The sequence below is a fragment of the Staurois parvus genome, unplaced genomic scaffold (assembly GCF_062004578.1).
Source record: "Staurois parvus isolate SC_StPar_1 unplaced genomic scaffold, SC_StPar_1.0 ptg000080l, whole genome shotgun sequence".
Classification (NCBI taxonomy): Eukaryota; Metazoa; Chordata; class Amphibia; order Anura; family Ranidae; genus Staurois; species Staurois parvus.
In genome coordinates, this window is record NW_028317876.1 from 10101597 (window position 1) to 10119977 (window position 18381).

Genomic DNA, 18381 nt, shown 5'->3' on the forward strand with positions numbered 1-18381 from the left:
ATCAGACCTCTGTCTAATACAAAGCACAAGATTCTGAATAATTTTCTAGCTATTTAAAATTATAGCAAAGCATACTCCATCTAGACTACCATGGCTATTATCCTTACGTAATTTCATACTGCCAGGAAACAGTGGCCTGGCACTGCATGCAAACACTTTCTGTCCTTTTCTAAAACTAATAATAAGAGATTCCCTCCTGCCTGACACATTCCAAGTTTGAATGGCCTCCAAAAGCCTGCTGAAAGCAACAAGATTCAGGCCTCTGCAGCAGTGACGAGGGTTAACTGCAGTGAGACAATTTATGTCTGCATAACGGACCAATGAGGCAAATACACATTATAGTCATATTCCTGATGGATGAGAAAGGGAAACCTTTTTCTCTTTTCTTACAATACTTGTCAGGTAATGTGCAGGCTTCACAGCACAAAGTCACTAACCATTAACTTTAAGGATCACCATCTACAGCAATAATGTACTATTCGGTTTCTGTGCCAGGTGGTTTCCATAGCTGAGTTTCTATGTTAGGATATGGCTGCGTATTGTGTGAAATGAACTACACAGAAACTTTCAATCTATTCCAACAGATCTTATCGGAGAATGAAATGGAAAAGGGGACCTGGGGCTCGATCCATTTAGGCTGAGTTTTGCGGGACAAAAGTCTGCGGCTGGGAACAAAATCAAAACTGTGCTAATGCTCCATTAGGCCTGACACTGCCACTTTGACATAAAGTGACATACCCAAAGGCACTTACACCAAGACACTGTACAAAACAGGTCAAGTGTTTACTCATACAATTCAGCAGACACACAGCTTTCATATTGGCACTAATCTTAGGGTGTATTTTTTAAATCAATGGCAATAATGGATTACCACAGGGCCTCATGTTGTTTTTTCCCCTTCATTTTCACTTGGAAAAGTTCAGCTCTATACATTTAGGAAAAACTGACATCTAATGGAGTTGCGTGCTTAAAGGAATGTTTCCATTCCTTGGCTTTTTGATGGAACCCCATATTATTTATCTTACAATTTCCACAAATAGTTTCAATTTCATGGTGAAAACCATTGTCAACATAGATGTGTTTGGTTCAAACGTTGCCTTGGTGTAGAAGCACTGAAGCATAGTTTGCTAATTTAGTGTCCTGCAACTGTACATGTATCTAGTTTTTAGACATGGTTTTTAAAATCTGTACTATATTTTTCTGAATCCACCATATGTTGAAGCCCTGAAACATTTCATCTCAAGAGTATAAATATAATCTATATTTATCAATTCTACTTCTGGCACTGGGATATATTCCCGTCACAACTATCTTGTTCTTTTAACACCTACAATGTTTTGGAAAACATGGCGCCCACAGAGTCCACATAAACTTGGGCAACAGAACAAGTGTGTGCAATTAGCCTCACTTCAGACACTGGGGACTTCTAAGTTTTATTCGCTTGCAGCCCACACATATATACTTGCTTCAAAACATAATAATTGTTTTCAATGTAATTGCTACGCTATGAAAGGAAGAAAAGGATGTGCACTGTGTCAGCATATTTTAGTAAATTGGTGTTTTTTTGATTCAAGTAAACCGTATGTTGATGGTGAAGATACATTTACTCATCTCCCATGAAACTTTTCTTTTTCTAAATGAAACAAATTCATTACTTTCAGTGAATATAAAGGATGAATGTTCTTCATTTAATTTTGCTCTAAGCCATTAAAGTCCTTTGTTATTTTGAAACGTCTCTTTAAATAAGCATATTGATCCTTGTGTTGCAGTGAAACTGACATTTTAGCAAGTGTCACAAAAGACTTGCAGTCTAGCATTGATTGGCTTGCTATGGACAACCAGTGTCAATTATTCCCATCTGATGTATATGCAACAAGCAAGCTAGCTAAACTCAAGCTAGAATTTTACGCAAGTACTTGCATTGCTTTCCAAAGCCAAAAGAAGACTATGCTGTGACCCAAGCCAGGGAACTACAAATAAAGTATTCTCTGCTAAGGACTTATTAATGCTACTTAAAGCAAATCAGTCACATGGGATTCAAGATCAAAGAGTTGTAGAGCAGACTGCAGGAATGAAAAAGCAGTTGCCATTGCTACAAAGTAACAAATGAATGAACAAACTAGTAACAAATGAATGAACAAACAGGAAGTTACTTGAGCAGATATATATATACATATCTCAATACAGCCAGATCAGCAACAGGTTGAGTAATATTCGTCTTTCTGATGGTAGCTAACTGAGCAAACCTGGTTGAACTTGGCAGATTGACTGGTTCTCTATACTCTAACATTCCATATAGCAAGACTTTGTTAAATTTGTGGAGATACAAATGTTTTTTTTTCAACTGAGGAAAAACAAGTAAATAAGTAAACCAGAAAGCAGATGAAGCTGTAAGTTACTCCTCACATGCTTACAAGACCAACCTTAAAGGCCTACCCTGTTCCATTTACCTGCAGTAAGACACACAAATTTTACTGCATGAAAACACAATTCAAGTAGAAGATATGCAGAACTGTATGACAGCACTTTTAAAGTAGGAGTACTCATTGGACTTCCTCTTTGGCATTCCTCTTCTAAAAATTCTATGGTCTACACTTAATGAACATTTTAGATGCCTTTTGCATGCACAGTAGCTGCCTAATCAAAGACACTGTACTCATATACAAGCAACTGACCAGACACTATCAACTGAAACTTGGGATCTGGCACTTCTCACCTTCTGAATTTTTGGGCTGATTCACATCTATGTGTTCTTTTTTTGTGTGTTTTTTAAAGGGATACTATAAAAGTTCATTCCTATTTACATGTGTTAAGACATGACTGCAACAAACACCCATAAGTGTGAATGGGGCCAAATAGACCATTGTTTACAAAGCTAATCAGGTAAGACAGGCCATAACTTATGCAACCTTCATGGGTGGAAGTAAAGAAAATTGCTTGATTCCCCCCTCAACACAATCAATGTGCATGGGGGAATCCCTCATGCAGCGCTATTGTGTTTTGCCCGTGGGGAGCCTTCCCTGCCAGCAGAACACAATGATTAGTGTTACCAGCTATAGCCAGTGGCACTAATTGTTCTGGAAAAACCCAGCAGGTTGGTCATACACAAGTCGATCAATAGACTTGTGCACAACCAGGGTGCCCATACATGGCTCGAAATTCATCTGGTTCCTGCCAAACTGGCCAAATTTGAATCCATGTATGGCCTGCTTAAAATTTTATACAGATGTTTGAATTGTCTATCTTATGAGGCCACATACACTCTGTGAGACTGATCTACTAGTGTCTAAGACCTCTTTCACATGGGCGATGGGACTGATGGGGACCGATGGGGTCTGCCTGTCAGTTGTTTAGGCAGACCTGATTGGACCCTCCAATCTCCCTTATGGAGAAGGGGATGTAAACAGATGTGTCTCTTTACACCCAACTACATCCAACCCAATCCGATCTGCTAACAACAAACAGATGGGGATCAGTTCCCCGTCTGTCTAGTGGATTGGATGGTAGTAATGTGTAAACAGACAGGTGTCCACTCTGCATAAGAGGAGTGCACATGGACCAGCCATCCACCTGCTCAGTGGGGATCAGCGGAGAGATACCCCAATAAGTGGACTCCTAGCAGAGCCCATCCCATGTGGAAGAGGCCTTAGGCTAAACCTATAGTGATTCAAGGATCCCAATCTCAATAAAATTCTGCACTCAATCACACAAACAAGAAAGAAACGTCTTACATAATGGTCTCATGCAGAAAAGCAACTGAAAGTAATTTTTGATAACACTAGGCAGCCTATAGATAAGTCAGTTTTTTGTTATTCAACCAGTGGGTTGAAAGAAAAACTGACTCAATTCCCCCATCCAACATTTCCCAACATCAGAATACTCTGCAGAGTGTTGCAGGCTATAGATTGCAGGGCTGATCGAGCAGGGAAAATCCAACAAGGTGGTTGTACAAAAGCCAGTCTACCTATTTGTACAACTACAGTGCCCATACAAGGATTAAAATTTGACAGATATCTGAGCTCATCAGTTTGCTGCTTTTCATTTCACTGCCCAGGTAGAGTCACAGTTATGAAACTGCGACAGAGAAAAATCAGGTATTCTGCCTTATTAATCAGAGCTGTGCTATGTGGACGAACTGTGCAAATCTCAGCACTAGATGGAACTGGCAAATAAAACAGTTCCCATATATGTGTTTCTACTGTGCATTTATCTGTTTGCCTAGAGTTCAGCTTAAAATATGTGTAATAGCAGCTTTTCATTTCAGAACATTTCACCTGATTTCACCCACAACTCTAATTTAGTTTTCTGTCAGTTTATAAGGGTTTGAAACAGCAAGATGCAAATAAGGCACAAAAATTGTGAAAAATAAACAGATGAAAAAAATACAAATAACAATACAACATAAAAAAGCAAAGTCATGGAATGCTTCTTTTCTGGTGTCCCTCAAATGAGCAGAATATAATTATATACTGGCAAAACCAATCTACAAATATCATTAATGATAATAAAAGAAAAGATAAATTGCATAGAACAACTTTATTAATGGCTAAATTGTTCACATTCATATTTCTCATAAAAAAGTAAAATATCATTTTCCAACTTTTATAAGCAGGCCCACCATTTATCTTCTGATCTAGCTGTCAGACAAAACCATTACTATAATTTAACAATAAAATGGGACAGAGACTGGTGACAGATGACAATGCTAAGAAACAAGAACAGGTACCATTTAAAAATATCTCTCCTCGACGCACGCATATAATCAGCTGTCATGTATTTATTTTGATTTGTAATTCAGTATTGCTGTCATGAGGAAAAAAATCTCCTAATAGTTGCTAATATCATAGATCTGCCAGATCTGCAAAGTGACAACTCAGTAAGCAGGCTTTAGGAAACATATCTATATGTGTGCTGCTATCCAGATTCTGAGACATCAGCCAATATTACATTGTCTATCAAACCACTAAAAAATTACAATCTGAATTTCTAATATTGTATTTTCTTTAAGCATCTTTTGACAAAAGGCAAAAGGTTCAAACTAAGAACTATCAAAGCAAAAAATCAACCTTATCGCTCCTCAACAATATATATAAATATATAAAATATATATTTTTTGGAAAATGAGTAACACTGTCCTCTTATCCATTGCACATATAAAGCTTTACCTTTCTGCACTATGGCAATAACAGCCATTTAAGCAATGTTCTAGTTTATTTTTTTATATTTTCTTAATGTTGCATCCCTATAGTGGCACACTGGGTGGTGACAGATTTTAAACATGTTTCATGAAGTCTATGTTGCCTTTTTACTATGAGATTTAAACTGACCACTGGATGCCATTGTTGTTCTGGGGCATGTCGATGGCAATTCAATGTGCCAGGCTATTAACAAGTGTGGCAGCCAACAATTATGGAAACAAATAAAAGCTCTAAATAGTTACCTCTTGATAATTAAAGTGGGCTGTGCAATAAAATACTAGGTTGGTTTATTAAGTAGCCCCCACCCCTGTTCACAAAAAGCTGTAATATATCAATAAAACAAAGGAAGGAACAAGAACAAAGCTGGAAACAAGGAGTAAACTGAACATTTCTCATGCTATTCTTTCAATGTTTTTCATTAACCACTGTAATCTAGAGTTTTGTAAATAGAGGGTGGAAGGATGCCACATAATCCATCCTTGTCTTTTAGCACAAGATTCTCTTGAACCTATAGTGATATGTTTTATTGAAAAGGGTTAACAAGTGCTGCGTAGACCCCAAAACACTCACAATTCAAGCACTTTTTACTTTTATTACTTTTTTCTGTTTAATGCTTTTAGTAACAAGGTGCTCCATAATTTAAAACCCATGATGTTCAACAAACAGGTCTCATCACAATGGGAGAGAGTGTTTAAAAACACAACCAACAGATAACAGAAATTGAAAACATTTCATTCAAACATTTTACTGGCTTTACACTAAAATTAGAACAAAAAACTTTAACACCCATCTGATTTGAATACTACATGAAACATTTTTTTCTTTACACCACTGTGGCACAGTCAGCTGTGAGAAAATACACATTTGATTAACAGTGAATTACATTTGGCTAGATGAAAAATGAGAGAACTATGGCATATGGAAGCTGCTTCTCTAGGGAAACTCTACATATTGTATTATGAGGCATAAGAATGGGTATTATTAGTAAACACTCATTGAAGAGTAAAAGAAAACCTAACTTAGGAATGAAGCAGAAAGGTTTTGTAAGGTCCAGTCATTCCTGATTCAGATGACATACTGTATGCCTACAATACTGAATATTGTATTTCCAATCATAAGCTTGTGTGCATTACAAAACCATCTTGTCTTAGCTGAGAAATCTTCCTGTCACCATAGGGCAAACATGAAAATCTTGCAAGCTTGACATGTACACAGGTGGCTCAGCACATTTCACTGCATTGGCAATTTAATGCAAATCAGACCCCTTGTTTTGAGTTGTAATTGTATCTTTAGTTTTTAAAGAAATGGAAGGTAATAGTAAATGATGGCAAAACTGTGGTGTACCTGAACATAGGTTTTTGCCTGTATTAAAAGCTCTTTCATTTAATTACATAATCATTGCAGTACAAACCCAATTAAACCCTCTTTTCACACAGCGACTTTTCGGAGAATGACTATCCCTTTATCAAGCTGGGGCAAACTGCCAATTTACGATTTGTACTGTCAAGCTTTTGTAATAAAGTGAAAGATCTCTGAATACGGACAAAGACCTGTGTGCGAATATACTAGAGTTTTGAATGCTTGAGATTCCTCTAGCATGAGATAATGAAGGTGGTTTCACCCTGGCGCTAGAAACTGGATAAGGTGTGCATTCTAAAGTACAGTCCTTGTTTCTTAATTAATGTTTTTCTCTATGGTATAATGCATAAACCATGTGACCATGTTTCTGCACCTCTCTTTCCTTTCTCAATGTAGAACAGAATGGCTAGTTACTTAAAGCGAAACTTCACCCAAAAGGGGAAGTTCTGCTTGTTTGCATCCTCCCCTTCTCTACTGCCACATTTGACACTTTTTTGGGGGCAACATCTAGTCAGATGCACCTCAGTGATCTGAACTGAAAGTGCACCCCCCTTCTCCCGCAGCCTTCTGGGACCTGTGAAGTGTGGGACCCATCACAAAGTGCAGCACGTTTTGTGAAGTAAGTCTCTTTTACTTAAGATGTCAGCACCTGCACCCAAAGCCCACTGAAGAATCGGCTCGGGTGGGGACATCGCTGGATCTCTGAACAGGTAAGTGTCCTTATCTTAAAAGTCAGCAGCTACAGTATTTGTAGCTGCTGACTTTTACTTTTTTGGGGGGAGCATGGAGCTTATCTTTATGGTAAATTTAAAGTCAAAACTTGTAACTTTTGATCCAGTAAGGGAGTTTTTTTTTTCTCCACTTGTGTCCCATTGGGTAAATTTACCTTTATTTCCTGCCCATAGCCAAAACAGGAAGTGAGAGTAAATACCTCAAAAGTGAGGGAATTCCTGTCTGTCACCAAAAGTAGTGTTTGGAAGATTTCCCTTCCATTCTTTTTCTGGTGAAATCTCAAAATTTTCCTGCTTTCTATGATCAACCAATACGATACATAGGGGACTTGACTCTTATTGAGGCCATTCTCAGACCAAGAAAACCTGCTACATTGTGTCTCACAGGTCTACAAGGCTTTTCTTTCATTACAAAGCCTGTCTTATCCTAACTATCTCTCTAGCTGAGAACGTTATGTACAATCCTGTCTCATGGATAAACAAAGAGATAAAATAATGCAGCTTTCTCTCAATCTTCCATATTTTGTAAAATTCAAGAACTGAATTTCAAATTCCACAAACGTTGGCATCACACAACAACTAAGCTTCATGCCATGTTCCCATCCAACGCCTCCCTATGTTGGCATGATTGTGGCAATCAAGCAACACATGGCCATATTTGGTGGGACTGCCCATTTATTCATCCATTTTGGCTTCATATAATTAATATGATCTCAGTTATACAAGGTGATCATCTCCAATGTGATCCTTGGATGATACTGTTTTATTGTACGACAGAACCAAGAGGTCTATTATCCCCCACCTCTTAAATGCAGCTAAATCTCTAATTCCAACGTATTGGGGACAACACGCTTTTCTCACATTAAATCAATGGTTACGTAAAGTAGACCATATTTGCCTCTTGGAGGAATTAACATATGTAGCCAGGGGAAATATTTCTAAACACTCTAAAATCTGGGCCTGTTGGTTCAAGTTCAAATCATCCACATTATACCTAGATACTATCTCTGGTCCCCAACCTGCTGATATTTGATTTGCCTACTCTGTAATCCTGAATCGCAGATAATCTCTATGTACCTTGATAGCCATGCTATACATGACCACAGTGCATTTGTACTTTCTGTCTTTCTCCTTTCCCTTTCTGTTTTCCCCTCTTATTTTCCTTATTCCTTCGCTACCTCTTTTCTCTTTTGATAAAACTGTGCTCTTGAATTCTCAATTATTATACATCTAAGGTCATAGTATTTTCCTGCAAATACTTTGTTAACTGTCTACTGGTTGACTATACATTGCGTTTGTAACAAATGTTTACTATATGTTCATTGTTATCTCTGTATCAATGGCTTTTCTTGCTTAGAGCCTTACTGATTGTCACCCTGTACAACTTTTGTGCTTATAATAATAAAAACAATTTGAACAAAAAAACCCTCAAAAATAGGGATTTTCTTTTTCTTTCACTCTCAGAGATAATGATAAACAGGACTAAAAAAGGTAAATCTCCCTAATAGGGCACAGAGAATGAAACCTGTCAGGTGTTCTAATCCTTTACCACTCTATCTAAAACAAAAAAAGTTTTGCCTTTTGATATACTTTAGCTGGCATCAAACTAACACAAAACTGAGAGCAATGCATTTAGAATCAAACTTGAAAATTTCAAACTGGGCATACAGGAGGCAAAAGAAAATTATTATTATTCTAACCTTTTTTTTTTTTAAGCTATAGCCAGAGTCTTATGGAACATGGAAAAAATGAAGTTCCCATTTATTTTAAGATATGGGATATATGAATATGAAATACAGAAAGAAACTAATATGGAAAGGAGAGGGTTATATAGAGAGAGATTTATTTTTTTTTAAACCATGAGGCACGAACGTAACATCATCATCAATATGCCATGAGATTTTTGCTGTGTAAATTGACCAGCAAATTGAACAGCTGCTGTGGCTATTCCAGTATGTACACAAGTGCAAAGTTCTTATAACAGTTGTATGTACTGGAACATTGTCCTCAATACCATTATATTCACACAGATGCTAGTGAGAACATAAAGGGCTTTATTAAAGTATACTATACACTAGACCTTGGAGAGAATAATTCTTTGAATTGCCAGATCATATTAACAATCTAAAAAATAAGGTGATCTTGATCCTAGCTGCTAACCAAAGAGTAACTTCAGTAAAAGTATAAATGCTTCTATATTCTTTTTTTTTCCCCTTATAAATACAAACAGCATGCAGGAACAAGAAAGGAGTGAGGAATATATTTAGTACCTGAGTATGTGATGGTGGTAATCCTTTCCTGCCATAGACTCCTATGAGTGCATCCTTCTGTAGGGTGATATTAAACTTAAGAAACTGTGGCTGATCAATGGAAAGCTGTGACCTCCAAAATACACCTGGAGGAATCTCTTGCACTGCTCTTCGACCGACGTCCAGCTCTCCCCAGTCAATGGTACTGTTTTCTAGACCACCAGATTTTCCTTAGAACAATAAAAAATATTTTTTGTGAGTTGCAGTTTTTTAGTGTAATTCTCTTTCAAAACAAAAAACTTTGTAAAAATTTTAAAATAGAAATGCAGGCACTGGTAAGAAACCTTGCAAAAAGTATTTGACTGTAAAAATATATGTACCATAACAAAAATATACATTTGAACTCACTTTAAGCTTAACAACTTATTTATTCAGCATGCAACTGCTAGAATTTTAGAGCTCAATGAATTGAAGTTTACATTTTTACAGATCTAAAATTGGTGTTAAAGTTCATGGTGCTAATATGACTGTTAAAAAGTTCAGCTTTTTCATTTATAACTGTTCTTTCTTTGCTTTCATGATTCTTCACTAGATCATTTAGTCCCTCCCATGGCTGTTAAGTAGGCAGAAATCATCCCTTGCAGGTCTGGGACACCAAATTAAATTTCCGCAGTGACATTATCCTCCATGGGTTTTTGGATGCTTTTCAGAAAATCACAGTTTAAGGTGGATCTTGAACATGGCATTAGCCTTAAATAAATGTAGGGTGGCATTGCATTGGAGGTGTTCTAATCCTGTGCTGTTATAGGCCTTTCTGAAGTGTAATATGTGAGTGTTTTTAATATATTTTGGACTGTGAACATGTACTGTAATGTACTTTTCCCCAGTTGCTTGTATAAAGCGTATCTAAACCCAAAAACAAAAATTAAAATGGAGTTCCAGCCTTAGTTTCAGTCTTGTACAGTCGTACAGACTCTTGTAAGTACTGATGTTACTTACACTGATTACATTTAAAGGCCCCTTTTCAGATGAGGTAAACTCTGTCCTGATAAGCAGGCGATCCCCTTTTGATCAGAGTGATACATCTATGTCCATTCAGTTTATGCAGAGCTGACACAGACAGAACCCACTCTGCTATATGGTTGGATGGGAGTAAAAGGATTCCATTATCAGTTTGCACCCAACTACTAACTTCGATTTGCCTAAACGAGGATGGTTTCACTTCCATATATACCTAGTAGTTAATTGAGAACTACAAGAATTCAGCCACAAAAGTACTTGTAGTTAATTCATTCACAGAAACCTGTGAATGAATGACACGGCCATGTGGGCAGAGCCCTGCATGGCCACATTCTTTTTGAATTGTACCAGCAGGTGCAGGGATTGGATCCCCGGTTTGCAGGGATGGGGGGGAATGTGGGATCAGGGGAAGAGGAGACAGATACTGAACATATTACATGTTACACCCTAAATATTGGTGTAACATGTTTACAAAGGTGAACTTATACTTTAGATAAACCCAGTTACTGATTCTCAAGATCATATGACCAGGGGTATTTTCTTACGTCCACGTGCAGGAGATTGTTGGTTCATCAGGCCATATCCAGTCAGATCGGGGAATGTTAATAGATGGACAAGGTTAGTCACGTCTATATGGAATACTATAATTTACTCAAGTCTTGCAGGGTAGGGAGAAGTTGACTTTAAAGTAAATGCAAGTTCTAATTGGATGACATTTAGCTCACTAAAACATTGGAGTGGATTTAGCACAGTTGCACTCATTTTCCTTAGTAAATATAAATGTGGTACAGCTTCACTTTGTAAAGAATAAGCAGTTGCACATTATTGGATGATGGAAATCAGCATAGCTTTACCACATTTACTAAGCCCTGAAGAATAAGTGCAACTGCACTTGCAAAATGCATAGTCTATTTGCCTTTAGTAAATCCACCCCTATGTATCATAAATAACTGGCATGTTTAGTTCTATAAAATTCAGTTTTTACCCTTTTTGATCCATTTGTTGCATGTTCATTCTGCTGATTTCCTGCAGCATCTTTCATCCACTCACTTTCTACATGCATTGGCCTCTGCATTGGTTGCGCACTATTACTGTGAATAGCTCTTTGATAGGGACAACACATAAGGTGTGTTGGCATGGTTGCTTGAAAGTCTCCATCAGGGGTGCATGTGATAGGGTAACAATGTAGGAACACCATTGGTAGACAGATGTTACCCACAAAAGGGGATGCCTGAACAAGAACCTTCATGGCATGCTCACCATGTATTTAATGAGCTTAAAAATATAAAAACATGGGAACAGCTTTTGGAATTTTATGAACTAGTTAAATCCTTTAATTGTTTTTAGTGTTTAGATCTACTTTAACCTATTGCAGCTGGGGTCATATTTATGTACCGCACTATAATCATCCCAAAACAGCAGGCACATGTCATTATTATAAAGACTTGTGTTGCATGATCTCATGTTCAAATTCCTCCTTTGAGCCTAAACTAAGCCTTACCGTGTTTCTTTTATAAAGGGTAAATGAGAATCATTTGTGCTACTTACAATTCCAGTGTCATGCTATACAGGAAGTCACATCCTAGCCAGGTGATTTAATTATTGGACCTAGCAGAATGTGAGCTCTCATCATTCACTTAAACAGTGACACATATGACACATTAATGCAGAATAATTTGTCCAGGTACTGGAACAGCTAACGTGCAAATGAAACTATTAACAGCATTTATCCAGTATAAGATTTGTTCAGAGCATAAGCTGACGCTTGCCCAGAGTTCACTAATCACCAAGTCACGCGCCAAGGTGAAATATATATATAGCGAATCAATAGCACGCTATCACCCAGTGACATAACCTTGGATCCAACGTGAGCACCGTGGAATGACTTAAGGTAACACATTACATGTTTGTGTGCAAATAACCACACAACATAACTTCACACAGCTGAGGTTCTGTCATACGCAGCAACCTGCATGAAACAAGAAACCTTCTGGTAAAAGGAAATGAATCAATATTCACTTAAGTGATAGAATATTATATCAACTCTACCTGCTCTTTGCAGACAGCAATAAAAGCAAGTTAACCCCTCACACCCGGGAAATATACTGCATCCATAGCAAATCAAAAATCAGCTGCAGTATATTATAAAGTTACAGTTCACTGACTTCAGATAAGAGCTGCTTAGACACACTTTCTTTTGATATTGGTAGCCCTCATTTTAGCCATTATGCAACCCTCAATTTTCATTTTGCAATAGATGTTGGGTGATATTTGGTGTGCTTAAGATATTTCGGTTTGCCCAGTGTACAAATCTTACTGGTTGGGCCACATATAAAAAGAATAACTGAAAAACAATTAAGAAGCCCCCCAAATCACGTGACAATCTTGATGACAAAATACACATGTTTAATGTATAAAGATTATTTATATAACTTAACTTTCACTCTCTTTTCTACACCCCTTACATTTCAATGATAACAGACTCGGGGGGGGGGGGGGGGTTGATTTACTAAAGGCAAATAGGCTGCTCACTTATGCAAGGAGAGTTGCATGCACCTGCATATGATTGGATGACGGAGGCAGGGCTTCAACTCATTCACTAAGCTTTTGGGATAATTCCCCTTCAAGTTACAACTTCCCTTGCAAAATATTAAGTGTATTTGCCTTCGGTAAATCAACACCATGGGAAACAGTAGATGAATTCAATAGGACAATCACTTTAGGGTACCTTCTAAAGAAGATCAGGAAATCTGGCAGTGCTGGCAATTTACCAGAAGGACTGATATCTCTAAAATAATTTTTTGGGTTGGAGTGATCTCTTTGCTCAGTCCTATTTGCACTTTAAAACAGGTACTGTACATTTACTACAAACTAGATACACCCCACATCACATCACCCCTACATCAGGTAAACCATAAATACTATACTTCTTTTTATTGCCAGTCCTTATAAAAGATTTGTAAGTCTGTATGTGGGGATTTATATTTACATTCTGTGTTTGCCTAAGGCCCCCTTTGCCACATTATGGTGCATTACTGCACATGCATTAACACACATAGGGGTTGATTTATTAAACCTAGAGTGCAAAACCTGTACATTTTTGTTACCCTTGCATGTGTGCATGATCTTGCCCTTCAACTTGAATACTATTTTCTTATTTGCTCTGTCTGCTAATTTTTGTATATTTGCATTTGATACTTTAATACAGCTCTTTTGGTATAGAAAACCTGACCCTGAGGTGGATGAGGTGATCACTCCCACTGAGCTATTGTGTTCCAATGGTGGGGAGACTTCCTTGCCATCAGAACATACCGATCTGGCTGGTAGGATGGTTGTACAGACGTCAATTGGTAGATCGACATCTGTACAACCAGAATGCTCATACATGGATTGAAATTCAGCCAGTTCAGCATTTAGCCATGCATCCATTCATCCATCCCTGTATGGCCAGTTTAAGAGCAGCTAAAACTGGAGAGTGGAAGTCTACATAGAAACCAATAAGAATTCTAGGATTTTTTTTTTTGTCAATGCTTAATTGAATAAGCTGAAGTTAGAAGCCTTAAGGCTACCATGCACAGCTGCACCAGATTATGCACTCTTCAGTTTTAGTAAATAAACCCCACTGTGTGTTGCAGTAAAGTATCTATTTCAGACTGCATGGGCTGTTTTCGGTAATGCAATGGTAACACCTTATGCACCACAAAGCAGCATAAACCGGACATAAGCATGTGTGTTGTGGTGCATTGTCTGCTACTGTAACTGTACAATGAGTATCATTCAAAATGAATCTAATACAGAGTATTAGATTAGAGTAGTAAATGTAAATCCACATAAGGTCATGCATTTTGAACAGCAGATCCCACACCCATATAACATTAATTTCAATATCCGATATTCAATTACAGTGAATAGATGTAATGTAAATGCTTACTTCTCCAAATATCGTGACCTTAAAATGTGATGTGAAAGGACAAATATATTTTTACTTCTCTATCTGACCTCCCAATCCTCCTGAACTAAACTACACTAACACCCAGTACCTCAAATTCTTACCTTTTTCAGAAAAGCCCCATCATACAGCACTGTTTGTGAATGCAAATATACAATACAACAAAGCCCACTATATTTTGATAAGTGATACCAATTTCTGCTAAGCATAGTCTATCAAAAGTCCAACATAAAGGGTATTCTGTTCAAAAATGGACTGTTGAGAGACGTGGTTGTGGCTTTTTGTAAACACATTAGCGGTATTTTCCAATAACAGTGGCTTATCAACAGTTGCTACATCTAAATGGCTCTTGTGCTTCAGTGTGGTTTGGGGACACCATGATGGACACAAAATACTGTACAGTATATAGCTACATGTACAGTATATGACTACATATATTTCTGAGATAATACTTTGACTAAAGACCATCAGCCATTCACGCCACATCAGTATGACTTCAGTAATGTAACACCTTTGGTGGAAACTTTGGGTTTGAGCATCAAGCTCTTCACACAGTTCACAGTCATTAGTAATATCAAAGGAAAGGGAAAGGCACTAGCAACATAAACTGCAAGTATTATAATCCACTTCCAGAGCCATGTGCGCTCTCTTGTACTGTGCTGCAAAGATAAGCTAAAGTACTCCCAATGGCTCCATTTGTGATTCCTTCTTTTTTTTCATTGTCCTAAGTAAGGACTGCACACCATGAACACAAAGGTGAACAGGGACACACAAAGCAAAAATTTAATTGGTGATTGAAGCATCTTAGAGTGCAGGGAGCAGGAGGAACCTGGTATTCAGGCTGCCCAGCTCTAACAATGCTTAAAGTTTTGAACTCAGTGGGTGCTCTCTAACAATCACAGCTATAAAAATAAATGCTGCCAAGAAAAAGGAAATAGCTTTAGAACAAACACATAAAAGTATAAAATAAGCAGCAAATGGGCCACATACTGCAGCTATGTTTGGATATAGAAAATTATCCATTTATAGGTTTATGGTGGTGACAGATTAAGTCACTCATACAAAGGAATTCTTCCACTCTAATAAGCAAGATTGTTATATAGGGAAGAACTGTAGAAATAGCTAAATGCAGCTACTTAACACCATCACCTACTTTCTTTGCAATGGGAGGACATTTAATTGACAATCTTGGCATGGCAACCTAATATACTTTTTGTCTGTGCTCATCCCCTCTCCCTGACATGAAAAGACAGCACAGCCTACAGAAAGCGCTCCAGTAAAAGCTCCCACAGCATCCCAGAAAGTGAGTTTTTTAAGCTGTGCAGAAATGTTCACATTTGACACGATACTTAAGCTGGCCATAAATGGGTCTGTTTCTTTAGTTCGGGTTAAATGAAAAAAAAAATGTCCCGATTCCACCATCGACTTATTTGAGGTGGATGAGGGACTCACTCCCGCCAAGCTATTGTGTTCTGATGGTGTCTTCCCCGCTGTCAGAACACACTGATCAGTGCTGCCGGCTGGTAAGGTAGTTGTACAAAAGTCAATTGGTAGATTGATTTCTGTACAGTCAGGATGCCCATACATGGATCGGAATTCAGCCGGTTTAGCATTTATACATGCATCCATGTATGGCCAGTTTAAGAGCGGCCACCTAGAAGCAGATATTTAAAAGGATAAGTTCACCTTTTGTACAAAAATAATAAATGCACATTTTTTTGCAGGTACAAAAATGTGCATTTATTATTTTTGTCCAAAGGAGCCTGTAAAACATTGCACCAGTGAACAGTAGATCGCTGATGCCATGCAGGTCTCATGCAGACCTGTCAGAATATCTGCTTGCCGTACAGGAGCTTGAATGCCACAGTGCCGTGGCAGTTCATTGAAAACTACAAGTCGACAGCCACTAAGGACTTATAGGCACTCATTTACAGAACTCTGTGAATGAGTGGCGCAGCCGTGTGGGCGGAGCCTCATACAGCCATGATGTTTTCAAATCTGACAGATAGTACGGGGACACTTCTCCCCGTACTATCTGTCAAAGGGAGGGGGGCGGCAACCCTGGGAACATGTTACATGTTCCACCCTAAAAAAGGGTGGAACATGTAACATGTTCTCAAAGGAGAACTTATCCTTTAAACTATGGGGTTGATTTACTAAAACTGGAGAGTGCAAAATCTGGTGCAACCTCAGCTTGTTCAATTAAGGTTTGACAATAAAACCTGGAAGTTGACTCTATACCGGCAAGAGCAAGCAGGGAGACGGGGGGTTATTTTACTAAAGGCAAACAGGCTGTGCACTGCAAGTGCAATTGCTCTAAGTATGAAGGGAAGCTCTGAAATGAAGGGGAGCTCTCCCAATTTCTATCATTCAATCATGTGCAAGCAAAAATGCTGTTTTTTATTTTCCTTGCATGTTCCCACCAGATCTAGAGCAAGTGCACTTCCAAGTGCACTTGCAGTACACAGCCTATTTGCCTTTAATAAATCAACCCTAAGGTCTTGTTAGATGTGTACGTTGAAGTTCTTCTTCACAACCATGTATTTTATTTTTTGTACTTTATTATTTCAATTAATCAGATACTTGCTTCTATTAGATGTCATTTGTGTTATATCTTTCTCTTAAATCTTTATGATAAATGTTATTAGGTAGATTTATTCTCCCACAGTGCTTCGCTGACTCCAAGGTTGGGGTAAACTTAAAACCTATGACTGTTAAAACAACTAATAGAATAATCAATCTGCAGCATTAATTACAGGGTAAGCTGTTAAAGGCAAGGATTCTTTTTCCACGTGCATATATATCACCATTGTCTCCATAATTAATATCACTAAAAAGCTACTTAAATGGAGATGTTTATAGTAAAATGGACTATATGGAGTTATTGATCCACCTGTGTACTCTCATTACCAGTATCAGTCTTGTAATGGAGTTTATGCTTTACGCTTATGCACTAAAGCTAATTGGGCATTCTATTATAATAAATGCAGACACAAAAATAATAAAAACAATACTGTAAAATGTGAAATAAGACACCAAAAGTACAGAAAATCATACATAAAAATATATGTCTTACCGCTGTCACTGGAGGGCACATTTACAGTATGTGTTGGCACCACGTCTGAATTTACTTTTCCGTTCTCAAAAGTGTCATTTTCTGTCTGCTGTAGCTGCCAGTTGAGGCCAAAGAGATGCATGGCTGACAGAGAGAAATAAGGGATGTTAAAGAATATCAGTTCAGGATAATGAGGGCTGGTAATCAAACAGAACACAGAGCAGCATGGAATATAAACCAATGAAGTGAACATCTATGATGGAACAACAGCTGCACTGTCTTTAGTTACTTTAATCAATGACAGATTCTTTAGAAGGCAATGTATTATATTTTTATATATATTATATATAATCTTGCTTCTATTCATCTCATAGCTGGTGATGACAAGACCTGCCAATCAAGAATTGGTAAGCACATATAGAGACTGTTTATTCCTCTTCTGGCTCAGCTATGAATTAACTTATATACAGTATATGCAAACAAACAATAGTTTTTGGTTTTCAAGGGAAATCAATGTGATTTACCTTTCCTGTAAAATGTTGATTTACTTTCTTGCGACCAAAATTCAAAGCAGACACAAAACACTAAAGCTGGCCAATTTTACTTTTTTGGGCCAGTTTTCCTTTGAGAATAAAAAAAAAGTTAGGAGCTATCCATTACCATTTACCACCAAATGAAAGCCCAATTTGTCCTGAAAAAAAATGCGGTATAATCCACCTGGATGTATAAAGTAGTTGTGATGATATGTACGGTTTTACTAACACATCTCAACATTGCAGAATTGTGCTTAGGCATTTAGATTTGTTTTACCCTTAGGCGT

At 37.7% G+C, this 18381-nt stretch overlaps 1 protein-coding gene across 14 annotated transcripts in view; it reads right to left on the reverse strand.

Moving 5' to 3' along the window:
- Window positions 1-18381, reverse strand: part of TENM3 (teneurin transmembrane protein 3) — a 1391898-nt gene that overhangs the window by 220395 nt on the left and 1153122 nt on the right. For all 14 annotated transcript variants that reach the window (XM_089669645.1, XM_089669651.1, XM_089669650.1 and 11 more), the window contains 2 exons: window positions 17583-17705; window positions 9559-9767 (listed from right to left, as the gene is read on the reverse strand). In XM_089669645.1, coding sequence (XP_089525771.1) covers window positions 9559-9767; window positions 17583-17705 — 332 coding nt within the window. The remainder of the gene's footprint in view (window positions 1-9558; window positions 9768-17582; window positions 17706-18381) is intronic.